At 37.3% G+C, this 16,236-nt stretch overlaps 2 protein-coding genes, 2 non-coding genes and 1 pseudogene across 4 annotated transcripts; all 5 read right to left on the bottom strand.

Annotated features, from left to right (window-relative positions):
• Window positions 1-462: 462 nt before the first annotated feature.
• On the bottom strand, window positions 463-533 carry TRNAG-GCC (transfer RNA glycine (anticodon GCC)). The gene has a single exon. It is a non-coding gene; the product is annotated as a tRNA-Gly (tRNA).
• A 1,319-nt stretch (window positions 534-1,852) lies between these two features.
• Window positions 1,853-5,339, bottom strand: LOC133721063 (probable aldo-keto reductase 1). Its single transcript, XM_062147580.1, has 7 exons — window positions 5,203-5,339; window positions 4,022-4,189; window positions 3,657-3,863; window positions 3,334-3,506; window positions 3,004-3,100; window positions 2,697-2,850; window positions 1,853-2,206 (listed from the first exon to the last, which is right to left on the bottom strand). Exons 1-7 carry the CDS (start codon window positions 5,260-5,262, stop codon window positions 2,019-2,021), a joined length of 1,047 nt encoding a protein of 348 aa, XP_062003564.1. The 5' UTR covers window positions 5,263-5,339; the 3' UTR covers window positions 1,853-2,018.
• Window positions 5,340-5,388: 49 nt separating this feature from the next.
• TRNAG-GCC (transfer RNA glycine (anticodon GCC)) lies at window positions 5,389-5,459 on the bottom strand. Its single transcript has one exon. It is a non-coding gene; the product is annotated as a tRNA-Gly (tRNA).
• A 206-nt stretch (window positions 5,460-5,665) lies between these two features.
• On the bottom strand, window positions 5,666-9,050 carry LOC133721062 (perakine reductase-like). The gene is made up of 8 exons (XM_062147579.1): window positions 8,784-9,050; window positions 7,678-7,775; window positions 7,316-7,486; window positions 7,003-7,206; window positions 6,716-6,888; window positions 6,466-6,562; window positions 6,175-6,328; window positions 5,666-6,020 (listed from the first exon to the last, which is right to left on the bottom strand). Exons 1-8 carry the CDS (start codon window positions 8,896-8,898, stop codon window positions 5,842-5,844), a joined length of 1,191 nt encoding a protein of 396 aa, XP_062003563.1. The 5' UTR covers window positions 8,899-9,050; the 3' UTR covers window positions 5,666-5,841.
• A 3,293-nt stretch (window positions 9,051-12,343) lies between these two features.
• LOC133719939 (probable aldo-keto reductase 1) lies at window positions 12,344-14,593 on the bottom strand (annotated as a pseudogene).
• Between the last annotated feature and the right edge of the window lie 1,643 nt (window positions 14,594-16,236).

Here is a 16,236-nt window from a genome sequence, read left to right as displayed (position 1 = left end):
TCCGGCCACGTCTCCCAAGTCTTCCTAGTCTACCACATCAGGTAATGAAAGCAACGAAAAATGCAAGGAATTTAGATCAGAAATTTAAATTGAAAGAAATTTACTTGGAACTCAGTGATTTAAGGTCTAAATCCAATCAGCTAGATTCTCACTCTAGGAATTTCTGTCTCTTGGACTCTTCGACAGTTTGACTACTTTGAGTTAGTTTGAATTCAAGAGCTGCTTGAGTTTTTAAATTAGCCTCGCAGATGAATACCAACATAAACAGTGGTTTTACAGGGTCTGAGACTCTGAGACTAAACTCGAATATCTCGGGCCAGCTCAAATTTCGGTCTATGATTGATTCATTTCTGTCAATTATGGAAGGAAAATGTACAGCACAGTAAAGCAAAGATATAAGCAGTGATAAGCATAGTGACCTCACAGAATGAACAAATTAAAGCAACAAAAAAAAAACGATGATGCACCAGCCGGGAATCGAACCCGGGTCTGTACCGTGGCAGGGTACTATTCTACCACTAGACCACTGGTGCTTTGATGCTTAATTGGCTTGAACAAAATTTCTTGAGAGCATGCACTACACTTGCAAGTATATTTATCCCTGCAAAAGTCATGACCTTCAAACTCTCTCCAAGTTAATGGAACTTAAACCTCAGTTAAATCAAACTACGAAAATATGAAAAATATCCTTTGTGGGTATAGTTCAACGGATTATGTCCATTCACCATTCTCGGAAGAGAAGAACTGCCTGTTGAATTGGAAGGCCGGAATGCCGGATCCTCTTTAAATTGAACTCCATACAAGCCAGGGACGTAGCCACGTGATGGGATACTTGGGCTACAGCCCAACCCAAAATCTTTCCAATCATTTAGATAGTATAAGAGTGCTCTTTGAGCAAGGCTCTCACTTTGGTTTTTTTTTTTTTTTGGTAGAAAATGCTCTCACTTTGGTTGAGTTGGTAAAATGTCAAGCATTTTGACTCTTTCTAAAGTGTAGACCTGGGTTTGAAATCTCCTAGGGCTGTTTTCTTTGTTATTAACTTTCTTTCTCCTTTTTTTGCATCATTTTCTTCTCTTTAGTTCCTGTTTTTTTTTTGATTTCCTTTCCCCATTTTCTCCTCCCTTTTTTCCCTTTTTTTGTTACAACTTTTCTATTAATTTTACCTATTAATATTTTTTTCTTCTCTTAAAGGCAAATTTTGTCTGTTTTTCTTTGCTCTTTCCACATTTTGTTCTCCCTTTTTTCTTTACTTACAACATTCTCCATCAGTTTTTTCTTCTAGAATTTAGTGTCAAAATCTATCGAATTATATCGACAAAGAAAAAAAATTCTTGTAAGCAAAGCCTTAAATTAGCCCACCCGAAATCTAGATCCTGGCTACGTCCCTGCATACAACAATGCTTGGATCTAAAAAAATGTTGGTGTGTGTATTGCAGATGTGGTAATACATTCTGATAACCCAGGTTGCACAAGACAAAACCAAGTCAATATAGGTTGCTACTACATCTGGCTCCTCCATCCAAATTGGATGAGGGAACTCTGCCAGAAGTTCAGTGGTTTTAAACTGGAGTCTGCTCAGAAATTGTTAAGAATTCTATTGGGTGATGTCCAGTAGCGAGTAATTAGCCATATATAAACACATCGACAAGACTTGGATTGCAAGTTAGGGTTAAATTGGTGTTTAACCAGCATAGCTTTTCACAGGAACTGAATTGGATTGAAATAGGAACTGAATCAGATGAGATGTATGTTCACTGAGCAGCATCGATGGCTCCCTAGACCGGTACAAGGCCTCCCCACTGTTTATGTTGGTATTCATATTGCTGGTTTAGTATATGCCGACATTGTAAAAGAGATTCAAAGGCAATGTGATAATTTCTAGTTTGTGCCAAAACAGAAAATACACATCATATGTAGAGCCCTCTTACATTGTGTGGGTCAGAGTATTTAAGAAATTGCAAGTTTCACTTCATTTGGCCAAATTGCAGAAAATAGAATACAATGTAATGTCAAAGTCCTCAGACCTTGGATTCTTTCGGCGGAGTGTTGGCGAATTTCCATTGCAAAGGCATCAGGCTTCCATAAGTTCTGTCACCAGCGACTTGGTCGAGTGGTACAGCACCAGAAACTTCTTTCAAGTCCTCTTTCCCAAGTTTCACCTTCAAGGAGCCAATGTTTGCATCCAGGTTCTTAATCTTTGTTGTCCCTGCAGTAGAAATGGAATTTCAAAATGAATTAAGAACGTCTGTTTCATCAATGTAGTAAAGTGATGCAATACATGTGCAGATAAACCATAGCAACCAAGTCACTGAGAAGCATCAGAGAATTCTGGTCTCTGATTATATCTTAATCAAGAAGAAACTATAATTGGAATGACACGGTAATTGTCTACTGTCAGAGGAGGTTGCTTTTCTTGCCTCATTATTCAATATTCAGTTCTCTCATCATTATGCATGTGTGGATTACGATCGTATTGCCACAAGAACATAATAGATGACTCTTACAGTTCTTAATGTACAAGACTATATTCAGTAATGAAAACCTTATTGTAGTTTATAGTGTTGATATTCCATATTAGAACCAGCCATCACAAAGAAATGCACACACTCATTTCATACAAACAATCAGTATATGAGTTGTAGATGCAGCACAGAAACTTCTAACATTTTATGTTATAAAATACGTAGAAGACTCACCGGGGATAGGTACAACATCATCTCCTTGGTGGAGAACCCATGCTAGTGCTAGTTGAGCAGGAAAGCATTGGTGTATCTTAGCAAGGCTTTCCATGCGATTGTAAATGTTCTTGTTCTTCTCCAAGTTTTCTCCTATGAACCGAGGATGTGTCGACTTACAAAGCAGAAAAGAGGAAATGATTCAAACAATGACCAAAATAGATTTTCTTAAAGCACAAATGAAGAATAATTCAATCTACCAAAAATAAAATTTACTGTATATCCTCTGACAACGGATTGGACAGAATAAATAACGAAGAATATCTACCACGAAACTATTTGAAGGCACACTTTCCACAACTGCTTTCCCACCGAAAAACCCACGACCAAGAGGACTATATGGAACTATTCCAATGCCAAGCTCCCTGTATGTGATAACATTACATCAATAAATGAAACAACCGGCACATACTAGAGTTATTACTCCCAACAGTATTAAAACATTAAACATTTCAGTAACCCCGAAACAACTTTTAAAAGGAACAGGGGATATAAGGGTGATAACAATCTCTGAAGGCCTTCCCCCTTCCATTTCCTTTTAGAAATGGAATAGCGAAATCAGTTTATGAAACCCAGAATGGGTTTTGAACATAAAAACCTGCAAAGTGGAACAATTGCTTCCTCAATATCACGAGTCCAGAGGGACCACTCCATTTGTAGAGCCGTGATGGGATGAACTGCATGAGCCCTCCTTATGGTGTCCGGACTGGCTTCAGATAACCCGATATATTTTATTTTTCCTTCTTCCACCAGTTTCTTCAGCTCACCCATCTAAACTCCAGGAAAAACAAAAGCATCTAATCAATTTCTTTCACCGAATTCCCAATTCCATCAACAAGTGACAAAACTGATTACAATATGCACATTTAATGGTTCTAATATATTCCACTTTCCAGTTGACAATAGGTGAGAAATACATACAGTTTCCTCTATAGGCACCGAAGTGTCCACCCGATGTTGATAATACAGATCAATGTAGTCCACATCAAGACGCTTCAAGCTAGCCTCACAGCATGAGCGGACATACTCCGGAGTACCCTTGGCTGTAATACCAGGAGGATCCACTCTTCCAACAATACCAAACTTCGTGGCTAATTGAATTTTTTCTCTTGGCAACTGCTTCAGCGCCTAGAAAAATAAAGTGTTGCAGTCAGAATTACAGAAATCAGAATATTAACAATAGATATCATGATAATAGGTCTTCAATATATTGAAAGATTAAGCAATAAAGAAATTCTATCCACTGGAGTTGGTGTAATTGAGTGAGTCGATTTAGAGTTGTATACCTTTCCGACAAGAATTTCATTCAAATGAGGTCCATATACATCAGCTGTGTCAAAGAAAGTGATTCCTTTATTGAAAGCCTCTTTTATTATTGAGATTCCATCCTCATCAGCAAGAGGAGAGTTGTAGACTCCAGACAGGCCCATGCATCCAAACCCCAATTTTGAGACCTGAAGACAAGGAATTTAGGAATCTTGATATTATTCAGGAAAAAAATTGGAAGAAGTTTATTAAAACGAATGAGCACACTTACAACGATAGAAACTAAGCATCATTAGCAATCTCCTCCAAAAAAGTTAACCTCAAAACTCTCCAACTTAATTGAATTAAAACTCAGTTAGATCATTTAATATCATTCTGATTCCACTCCTGTGCACTGATGGATGAAATGATACATCTCACTTCAATCATCAGTCCTCTTCTTGTTGATTATATGCAAGAAAAGATTCACTCAGCAGAAAAGCAATAAATTTGCAATCAACTTTTTACATTTTATCAGAAATAAAGAATAAGGATTCTCATATTTCTTTCATTAGAGATCCTTCCTTCCCAAAATGCAAATGCATTATGCAATTTTTTTTTTCTTTCGTTCTCTTAAAGATTACTAAACTTCGAGCAAGTTGATTTCTATAGCAGAAACAAAGCATATGCAGTGAAGAATTCACCTGAACAACAACAGATTCAGATTGAAAAAACTACAGAAATCTAAATGGGTTATACCTCAAATCCCTGATCACCAAGTTTAACTCTTGGAATCTGTATTCCCTTTTCCTCATTCTTCTTCATTTCTCTAAATTTTCTTTCTGGGATTGCTGATCAATCCCAAATGCTAATAGGTATTTGAACTCAAACCCTTGAGAATAGGCTCATTATATTGAAAAAAGCTACAAAGTCTTCTCTATGTTAATGATTCATGTTTCCCAAACAACACTGACATCACTTACTTTGTCACAGACATCAAGAAGTCAACACATATTAAAGTACAATAACCCTGTAAAGTCTGAAGCTAAATTCAATACCACTCTCATCACAGAACATATGCCCTGTAAATTTTAAACCTTTCCACCAAAGGATTCAACTTTCTTGGATTATGTAAGAGGGGGTTCTGAAGAAACTTGATATCAACACAAACAGAACCTGGATTTTAGTAATGGGGTGATCAAAATGTTGTAGTGAAAGTTACCTCAAGTCCCTGATTGCCCAATTTAACCCTTGGAACTTGGATTTGGCCAGCTTCATCCATCCTTTCGGATTTTGGACTCTTCTTCTCCCTGTTTCAAAAATCAGGGAGGTTGGTGAACTGAAATACTGAATAAAACTAGAATATATCAAATAACCAAAAAAAAAAAATTAGGAAAGAAAAAATTCTTGCACCAGCCGGGAATCGAACCCGGGTCTGTACCGTGGCAGGGTACTATTCTACCACTAGACCACTGGTGCTCGTTTGTTAAATTAGCTCGGTTAAACTTAATTACCTGTAATTTTTGAATTGCAAATAATTCTTAAAAGTACTACTTTGATCGAAATGACAGAAATATTAATGAAAGCCATAGGTGAAACTAAGATTAGTTTGGTTTCATGATTTGATCTTATTCTTGGGCTAGAAAACTTAAGGCATCCCAAAAGAACTCAGCAACATTCACCAATTTGTTAAACTGTGCACCAAATTAGTGCAGGTGACTAACATTATTCGCATTAATCTGCTCCAACAAACTTTCAATTTCATTGCAAACCAACATCAGAATGGTTAGTAATACAAAGATGCAACAGCATCGCAGACTGTCATCTATGTTATGACTAAAGGCTTCTCTTAGTTGCATTGCTAGCTTTTTGGTGGTGTATTTGCAAACTTCCAAGAGCAGCGAATAAGACTATCGGATACTCTATTCCCTGTCGCTGCATTGATGGGGATCATATCAGATATCTCCTGTATATCTTCTTCAGTGAGTTTCACTCTCAAGGAACCGACATTAGCATCAATATTTTCAGTCTTAGTTGTCCCTACAAAAACACAAGCAGAGTTCAATATGCTGAACTATTACAATATTCATCAAGGTACAGTGGCCTTGATCAATTCGTTCGGAACATAAATTGGTCTGGTGCAAGTAGTCTGATTTAGAAGAAGTGAACTATGGAAAGACAAACGGGCACGCACCAGGGATAGGCACCACATGATCACCTTGATGAACAATCCACGCAAGCGCGAGTTGTGCAGGGGTGCATCCATGTTTCTCAGCCAAGTATTGTACTTTACCATAAAGAATCTTGTTTTTCTCAAGGTTGTCGCCTTGACAACGAGGAAGTGATTGCTGATGACAAATTGAGTGGCCATCAAATGAACTAGCTTATTCTCATAAGCAAGAGGAAATTAACAAACTGCAGCTGTCTTTACAGTGCTCTTTATCACATAATAACTAGATAGAGAGAGAGATACACAAAGAGTTACCAGAAAACTACTTGCAGGCAAACTTTCCACCATTGCCTTGCCAGCAAAAAATCCACGACCAAGAGGGCTGTATGTCACTATCCCAATTTCAAGTTCCCTATGTCCATCAAATACAACACATTACACATAGAGGAACTTCGAATCAAATTTAGACCCAAAGCACCAACACTGAAAAGTAGACTGGTACATAAAGTTAATGGAAGCATGTATCAATCGATCATTACAGAACTGTGGTTTTAACTGAGTTTACCTGCAAAGAGGGACAATTTCTTTCTCAATTTCACGAGTCCAAAGATTCCACTCCATTTGTACAGCAGTAATAGGATGAACTGAATGTGCCCTCCTTATTGTTTCTGCACTAGCTTCAGATAATCCAATATACTTTATCTTCCCCTCATTCACCAGCTTCTTTAGCTCTTCCATCTACCCTTACGACAATAGCAAGTATTAGTTGGATTATTTCAAAATCCAAAAAGTTGAGGAAAATCTGAAAATCAGAAAGAAAAGACAATAAGATTGCAGTTAAAAGAGGCTTACAGTGTCCTCTATTGGGACTGATGTGTCTATCCGGTGCTGATAGTAAAGATCGATGAAGTCAACACCGAGGCGGTTCAGACTAGCTTCACAACAGGAGCGGGCATATTCCGGAGTGCCATTAACTATAACTTGATTAGGCTCAATTCTTACCATACCAAACTTTGTGGCCAACTGAACTTCATCTCGAGGCAACTGCTTTAATGCCTGAAATACTTAGTAACATACCAACTATAAGTCATCTCACAAATCACAAGACAGTATAAAATCAATCAAACATTGAATGTCTTTATGAGATGGATCATATATGAAATACCTTTCCCACCAAAACTTCATTAGTATGTGGTCCACAAATATCTGATGTATCAAAGAATGTTATTCCTTTATCAAATGCATGCTTGATGATTGATAATGCAAGCTCTTCACTGACTGGAGCACTATTGTTGATTCCAGTAAACCCAGTACACCCAAATCCAAGCTTGGAGACCTGAAATTACATCATACCAAAATTCAATATGAAAGACATGCACCTTTTGTCTGAAGAAGATTAATAAATTCCATGATTGTTATCATGTTAAGCTAAATTTATTAGTCACCTAGAATTATAAGAATGACAATCAAACCCACAAATTCTATTGTTTTTGTTAATTAAAATCAAGAATTTAAAATGGTTTTCACCTCGAATCCCTCACTTCCCAGTTGCACTCTTGGAACTTGGAGTGTATCCTCAGCCATCCTTGTTCTTCTTCCTCTTCCTCTTTCCTCCCCAAATGGTGCTGAAGTGGAATTCAGGAATTCTGTGAGTTCAAATCTGGACAGCATTAAATTATTTGATGTTCTAAATTGTGTGTGTCAACATAGATTATGTCATTCTTGTTTCAAGGTCATTGTTTTTGTCACTGGTTACTACGAATCCGCATATAAATTGCACTATATGTTGATGCCATTGACTCATAGGTAGTTTATAACAAAACTCTTGATCTCTGCCAAATTTTTCTAACCAAGACAGTTCTCAAATTCAAAATGGGAGGCATCTAAAACTCCCTACCTTACTATAAACAAATGACAATTCTACTCCATACAAAACATGCATAGGGCAACTAGTACAACAAGAAACTATGCTGATATATTGGATACATATTGACATCCATGAATGCTCCAAACAGCTTCAATCGAACCCCAAGATAACACCAGAATCTTACTAATATCCACACGCAACGTCATACATTCTCTGTCACGATACTTCTATCTACCGTTCAATTGGAAATTTTAGACTCGGTTAGTAGAAGAAGTTTTAGAGGTTTTTACGAGGTAATTAAGAATTCCTGACACAAAAGCCGCAGATAAGATTGCATACGTAAACCATTCAAGATGGTACTTTGCCTTCTCTTTTCTGGCGCACTTGCAATCTTCCAAGAGCAGCACATCAAATTATCAAGTGCATTTTTCCCTCCCACCGCAGGTATCATATCCGGATAGCTCTGATATGTTTTCAGTGAGTTCCACTCTTAGTGTTACCATCAAGGTTTCTTTTTATCATATTTGTCCCTACAAAACAACACAAGCAGGTACTAACTTCACATATATCCCAAACCCAAAACTCCATCTCAGTAATTTGAACCTACACTTGTCCTGCAACTGCTAGTTTCCATCTCAGCCAATTTTACCATCAGGGGAACTTCAAAAACTAAACTAGAAAAAGGGTGGACTGAAAGTTTCTGAAGAGTAATGGAGAATATGAGCAAGAATAATGCTTTATGTTGGGAAGGGGGAAGGGAACGAACCAGGGATAGGCCTCACATCGTCGTCTTGGTGAAGAATCAAAGAAGGAGGTTGAGTACTTGAGCAGTGGTTCTGGGTGTAGGATATTGCATCCTGATAACAAAGTGATTGGCTCATCAAACAAACGAGCCTACGCTTAATAAAAAAGTGGTCTCGACCAAAGATTCACATGGTTTGGCACCTCCCAAATGTTAAAACGTGGTTAAACTTTGTCGAACACTATGTATTATTGAAATTCTCCGGAGCTATAATCTCACAGTCATCACTTTGGATGTGTCATGATTTAGGAGTTGCTCCAAGTGATAGACTAGACAAATCTTGACCCGATTTTCTTTTATGATTATTTTGATTTTTCGATTTTGAAAAATGGTAGAAAACAATCTGGTCGAGATTTTTGAGTTCCATTAGTTATAGAATTACTTAAAAATCATGATTTTTTTTTAAATAACTTAAAAATCATGATTTAAGAGTGGAAAGATTTGGTGAGAAAAGAACGTGCAATTTTGACAAAAAAAAATGTGCTACAATCTACAGATTTTGGTGGAAATTTATGATCTTGATTTTTTTTAAGAGAAAATTCGCAAATTAGCTCTCATGGAATTGGAAAAGCATACCATATATTTCATTGTGCTTAACCTCACATACATATCGCATAGTGATAGATCTACTAGTGGCTAGGAGCCGATCCATATTTTACAGTGCAACTAAAGAGCCTTCTCACATAGCACGTTTAGTTGAGAGCTTCTCTCTCTAAAACTTAGAGAGAGAAAATAGATCTAAAATCCAGTTCCTCTCCTCCTTCTCTCTTGCCCAGATCTTGATCTCTCCGGATCTAAATCGACGACGAGTTAGAGTGGCCTCCTTTTTCAGTCTTTGTCCCGATTTCCATGTTTTTCCTTGTTTTGTCTATGGTTTTTTGCTCATTTCAACTCCTTCAATTCGAATTTTCGAATATGAGGCCAAAATCCTTGTTGTTCTCCATCCATAACTATCTCTATATCTCCCTCACCTTTGTTTTTCTTCCCCTCTTTACCGACTTTCTTGTCGGTATTGTCACTCTTGGAAGATGGCAGCGTATCTCCTCCTATTCTTTCTCAATTAACAATTCTCCCCCCTTTTGCGTGTTCACATTCATGTGTGTTGGATATTAGAACTATCATTTCATTGCAAAAGGCATGCTCACCTAAGGGACAGTTTTTAAGGGACAAGTGAATCTGACGGCTGAAAATAAATGCACAGTTTTAAGTTATTATAATTTCTGCTTTTATATTTAATACATATGGTTAAGATGCATTTGTCCCTCACAGTCCCTTAGGTGAGTGATTACACGCATTTCTATGCATGTAATTGTATCTAAAACACGAGAATTAGTTAATCATCAAGGCTATTATTATGTAATTAATCCATTTTAATTTATTGTGTAGGAAATAAGCTGAATTGCGGAAACGTGAGGAAATGATGTAAAATTGGAGCTAATTGGAGTTTCGGAGAAAGTGACGAAATTGTCAGTGCGGGTCAACTGTGGTCAACGCCATCAAGGGAGCGGAATCCAATTACCTCTGGTAATATTTGCGGAAGTGCATTGAGAAGAAAGAAGAAAGAAGAAGAAGAAGAAGAAGGAAGAAAAGAAAATTTAATTAATCAAATGATTAATTGCTTATTTTATCGAATGGTTAATTAAGCAATTGCACTTTGATTAATTAAACCATTGCATGTGCAGCTTTGCCCATCACGTGTACATGTAAGGCAGGTGGAACCGAAGAAAAAACAAATAATAATAAAAAGAAGAAGAAAGAAGAAGAATGCTCGGTGGGTTATTATGTTCTCTCATTCTTAACTAGCACGTGCACCCTATACCCTCCTCTTTGCAGCCCTATACTATATATACGATCTATCCCACCTCCCTCTGATCAGACCTAATTTAGCCGCACAGCCACAGACCCATCACCTCTCTCTCTCCTCTCGGCAAAGCACCTACCCTCCTTCACTATTTCCATTTTTCTTTCCTCACTCCCACCCTCAAATCTTCATCAATCCTTCAAGGGATTTCAAAGAGCATCAAGGGGCTTCAAGTTTTGAGATTGGGTATAGTGAGAAATCATAAATCAAGGCTTGTCATACTTGCTCCATAGCAATTTGTGACTTGTTCTTGTTGTTTCTCACTCCTCTTCACCTTTACCTCTTTAATTGATGTATATTTTTGTTGATTTATTGATGGGTTGTGAGTAGTCTATTTAGGAAGCTAGGGTTTGAGCCCTAGCATGAATTTAATGTAATAAATATGTTTTAATTAAATGGTTTTCAATTTCGTGTTTGGCATATGTTCTAATCTATATTATTTGGCTTAGATGCATGATTAGGAGCTTGATTAACTCTTGAATGTGTAGATGAGCATGTCTAGAACAAATTAGGGGACCTAATCACTTCTCTAATTTATGGCTAGGACACTTGTTTAGAACATGGTTAGTTACAATACCAATTCCGATTGCCGTATTGGCTAGCTTGGGAACTTTGATTCTAGGACTCTTCGCCTTTTGGTGCAACTAGAGGCCCTAATAAGGCTCTAGATTGTCTCAATTGAGTTTCTACGACCCTTGATCCGGAGTAGGAATACCCTTTAAGGAATCTAATGACCCGTGAGCCTTGAAAAGCCTTGGGTACGATTCTTGATGTCATTATGAATTGAATGACCATTGTCGGAATATATTTGTGCATTAAATTTGGCTAGGAGGATACCCTAGTGACCTAATTTCCATTTCTTGATTAGTTTCTATTATCTTTATCTTTAGTTGCAATTTTAATTTTCAATTGTCAATTTTATTTTTCACAATCAAAATCAAATTTCACAAACCACTTTCATTGTCAATACCACTCGGTTGTGGGTTTCCGCATTCACTTGTGGTTCTCTTGACCAATTTTAGGCTTGGTTGTTCCGAGCCGGGCATGTAAATAGCTTGGTGCTATTTTTCTAGATTTTGTTAATTGTTAGTGACTTATTAATCGGCATAACCAAGGATTGGAGTTAGCTTTTCAATCCCCGTGGTACGATAATTTTGGGTTTAAATATTTTCCCTTTCTTTGATGACCGTGCCCTTATTGCGCGTAAGTTGCATTTAAGCACCAAATCAGTGAGCAAATCTGTTCATTGCAAACCAACATCAGAATGTTATATAATGAATGCAACATCGTCACTTTTTTTTTTTTTATAAAAACTCGAGCGAGTGCAATTTATTAAGTAGAAAAAAAGTTATAAAGATAATGGAGGTAAGACAGGCGTAAAAAACACAATCATCCTCCTATCATAAAGAACACAAATTACCCAAACCAAAAATTAAGAAGACCCAACAAATCCCTATTACAATCACTCATAGTAAAATGTGGAGTTGAATCCCACCAAGTAAAGCTATCGGAAGAAGCTAGCAAGAGCATTAGCAGCTTGATTGTCTTCGGAAAAAAACATGGCCAAATTTAAAATAGAAATTTGAGAAATACATTCCTTTATTACCGTCATCCTTTTTTTTTCCTTCTTGTTTTTTTTTTTTTTTTTTTTTTTTGTGAGGAAATTAATAAAGAAAGGAGAGAAAAACAAAAGTAACAAAAGGGAGGGGGACATTTAAACCAAACCGTCATCTATGTTAGCTTCTTTTGGTTGCGTTGCTTGCTGGTGTATTTGCAACCTTCCAAGTGTAGCAAATGACATTGTCGGGTACTCTGTACCCTGCTGCTGTGTTGATAGGTATCGTCTCAGATATCTCTTGCATATCTTCTTTAGATAGCTTCACCCTCAAGGAACCAACATTAGCATCTATATGTTTAGTCTTGGTTGTGCCTACAAAAAGAGAAGGAGAGTTCAGTATGTTGAACTTTTAACTATAATTGAAGAAAGGTTTGGTGACAATATTCATCAAGGTACATTTCCCTTAGGGATAGAAGTAAGGAAAAGAAACAGGCACACACCAAATATAGGTACAACACCAGGCACACAACAGGCATCGGGTTGATTAATGAGCCACGCAAGCGCGAGTTGTGCAGGGGTGCATTCATATTTTTCAGCCAAGTTCTGTACTTTACCCTGAAGGATCTTATTTTCCTTGAGGTTGTCTCCTTGACATCGAGGAGTTGAACGCTGATAACAAATATTGGCCACCAAATGAACATAAGCAGCTACATGAGGAAATTAACAAAATGCAGGCTGAATCAGCCGATATACAAAATCTGTAACATATAGTTACCAAGAAACGATCTTCAGGTAGCCCATCTCGAGCTAAAAACCCACGACCAAGGGGGTGGTATGGCACTATCCCAATTCCAAGTTCCCTATGTTCCAACAAACGCAATACATAGAGGGACTTAACTTTAGTGTGTAAGTGTATATATCACAACGCATGTGTTATGTAAAAACCTCCACCTCAACTAAGTAAGGTTATGGTAAGCTCTCCTCAGGACTTGATAAACATTGGCAACCAAACCGAGAGTATACAGAATACAACTCAGAATGAACACCAATTTCGCAAATTAGAGCACTGTGAGATGAGGTTACCTGCAAAGTGGGACGAATTCTTCCTCAATTTCGCGAGTCCAAAGAGACCACTCCATTTGTATAGCTGTAATGGGATGAACAGTGTGTGCCCTCCTTATTGTTTCTGGACTAGCTTCAGACAATCCAATATATTTTATCTTCCCCTCTTCCACAAGCTTCTTTAATTCCCCCATCTAAGCTTGTCAAAATACTAGGTATTAATAGTTTAATTCAAAATCCAAAAATTTGTGACAATTGACAGAATAAATAATGAAACACATTAAGATTACATTTAAAAGAGGGCTTACAGTGTCCTCTATGGGGATTGATATGTCTACGCGGTGCTGATAGTAAAGATCAATGTAGTCGACATCAAGACGCTTCAGGCTAGCCTCGCAGCAGGAGCGGACATACTCAGGAGTCCCATTAATTATCCTCCGTTCATCAGGCTCAATTCTTACGACGCCGAACTTTGTAGTCAACTGAACTTTATCCCTAGGCAACTGCCTCAATGCCTGAAACAATTGTAAAATACTAAGTCTAAGATAACACATAAAACATTGAATTTTTTTATGAAATATATGCATGATATGTAATGACGCTACCTTTCCGATCAAAATTTCATTGGTATGTGGTCCATAGATGTCAAAATTTCATTTCCTTTATCGAATGCGTGCTTGATGATTGATAATGCATGCAAGCTCTTCAGCCACTGGAGCTTCATTGAATTTCCCAGTAAGCCATCTACACCCTAATCCCAACTTGGAAACCTGCATTAAACAAATGAAATTACATCTGCCAACAATTCATTATGCTAAGCTAGTCACCTAAGCTACTAAGAAAAACAAGCCAGTCAACGTTTTTACTTGTTGCTGTTGGTAGCTTGCTATTGACACTTAAAAATCAAGAATCTAAAATGAATTTCACCTCAAATCCCTGACTTCCCAGTTGCGCTCTCGGAATTTGGACTCCCTCATCCTCAACCATTCTTCTTTTTCTTTCTTTCTTTCCTCTCTCAATGGTACTAGGTGGAAATTAGGATATATATGAGCTTAGACAAAGCAAAAGCAGTTTAACGTTATTAGTATTTATACAACAAACTTTAGAGACCTAGATAGCTTGTAGACAATAAATCAGTGAGTAGTAGAGCCAAGGCTTAGGAAGACAACAAGGTCTGTCTTGGTTTTTCTCCAGCTCATGCTTGGGAAGTTGTTGATGTAGGTTTTACGTAATAGAGCCAAAGATTAGAAAGGCAATAAGGTCCGTCTTGGGAAAGATTTGTGTCAGTTGAGAAATGGACGCATTTGTGGAAGCCAAAAGAGGTAGTTGTTTTCAGTGAGCTTGAAAAAGAGGGACCAAGGAGGGAGGACTCTGTGTTAGCCATAGAGAATGAGGAGATGCAGAGACTGGAGAAAAAAAAAATTCTTCGTTAGAAGCTTTCCAGCTCCTATACCATGAAGAATTTGAGAAGTGAATGAATTTTATTCATTGTATGTACGTTGAATATATACATTGCATACAGTACTAGATACAATCAAACTCTAAAGAGTATCTATAACTGATCACTCTATCTATACAATTAAGTAAATTAAGATGACGTATAACATATTGATATCAGCTCAGAGACTTATCACGTATAGCTGCTTGTACATTTGCAAGGTTGCAATAGAAGGACTCTGCTCAGCAAGAGTTGTGGAGCTTGTACTCTTGCAATAGAACGAGGACTCGTGCATTATTATTATTATTATTATTAATTATTATTTTTTTTGAATTAATTATTTTCTCTAGCTAGGTAACGACTGATTTTGAACTGCAAATAATGCGTTGAAGTACTCATGGGGATTAAAATGACAGAAAATATTAATGAGAAACTATATGTCTGGGACAATGGCGGATCCAGGATCCGAAATTTGTCTAGACTAATTAGAAGTGCACAAAAATTTTAGAATTTATATATATATATATATATATATATATATATTATTTTTTAAGGTTTGGAACCCAGTTGAATATCAAAAACATAGAAGCAAAACTAAAAGAATACTAAATATAGTGGGAACTACAAAATTTATTTAGAGAAGAGCTTCCAGAACTACAAAGTTGAATGAAAGAGATTTTCCTCATTTTGTTCTCTATTTCTTTTAGTCTGTTATGATTTAGTTTGTCTATTGTAGCATTCAATTTCAATGCGTTGATTGCATTCCATTGCCGTGAGTTGCCGTGAGGATAATAAAAGCAAAATCAAACAAATCAAACAAACAAAAGCGACTCCAAACATTTCAAACATTGACAACAGATTTATTTGTTGTCAATTCGAACATCTCTGTACTGCCTAATTGATTTGATTCCACCAACTCCAAATCAAACAAACCAAAGTAAAAGAACAGCTTGATAAAAGTAAATTTTACCTTGGGAAACTTGATCAAGCACCTCTAGAGACTAGAGCATGCCGTGAATTCCATTCAAACGCAGCAGCAGTATGCAGTAGGTGATTGCGTTTCGATTAGTTGTTTTTTCATGAGTACTTCAACGCATTAATTGACAAAAATCCGGTTACCGACCGAACCGAACCGGATTTTCCGATTCGGTAACCGAATCGTGATCAAAACGACGTCGTATTGAAGGGGAACCGCACCGAACCACTTCACTGCGGTGCGGCTTCGGTTCATGGCTTCGAACCACCCGCATAGAACCGAACCGGACCGATTATATAAATATGATTTATTTTTAATAATATTTTATATTATTCCTCAAATTCTGATTGGTCACCCATTACTAACCCTAGCGTTGGAGGGGTTCTTCTCGGCCACTTTTCATTTTTCACTCTCAGCTACTATTCTCTCATCTCTATCTCTGTCGGCAAGGTGACTCCCACAACGTCTCTACTCTCTACCACAGCTGGCCGCCGCTTCTCTCTCCCCTCTCCCTTCTGTCTC

Source organism: Rosa rugosa, chromosome 7 (assembly GCF_958449725.1).
Source record: "Rosa rugosa chromosome 7, drRosRugo1.1, whole genome shotgun sequence".
Taxonomy (NCBI): domain Eukaryota; kingdom Viridiplantae; phylum Streptophyta; class Magnoliopsida; order Rosales; family Rosaceae; genus Rosa; species Rosa rugosa.
This window is presented reverse-complemented; position numbering and strand designations above follow the sequence as displayed.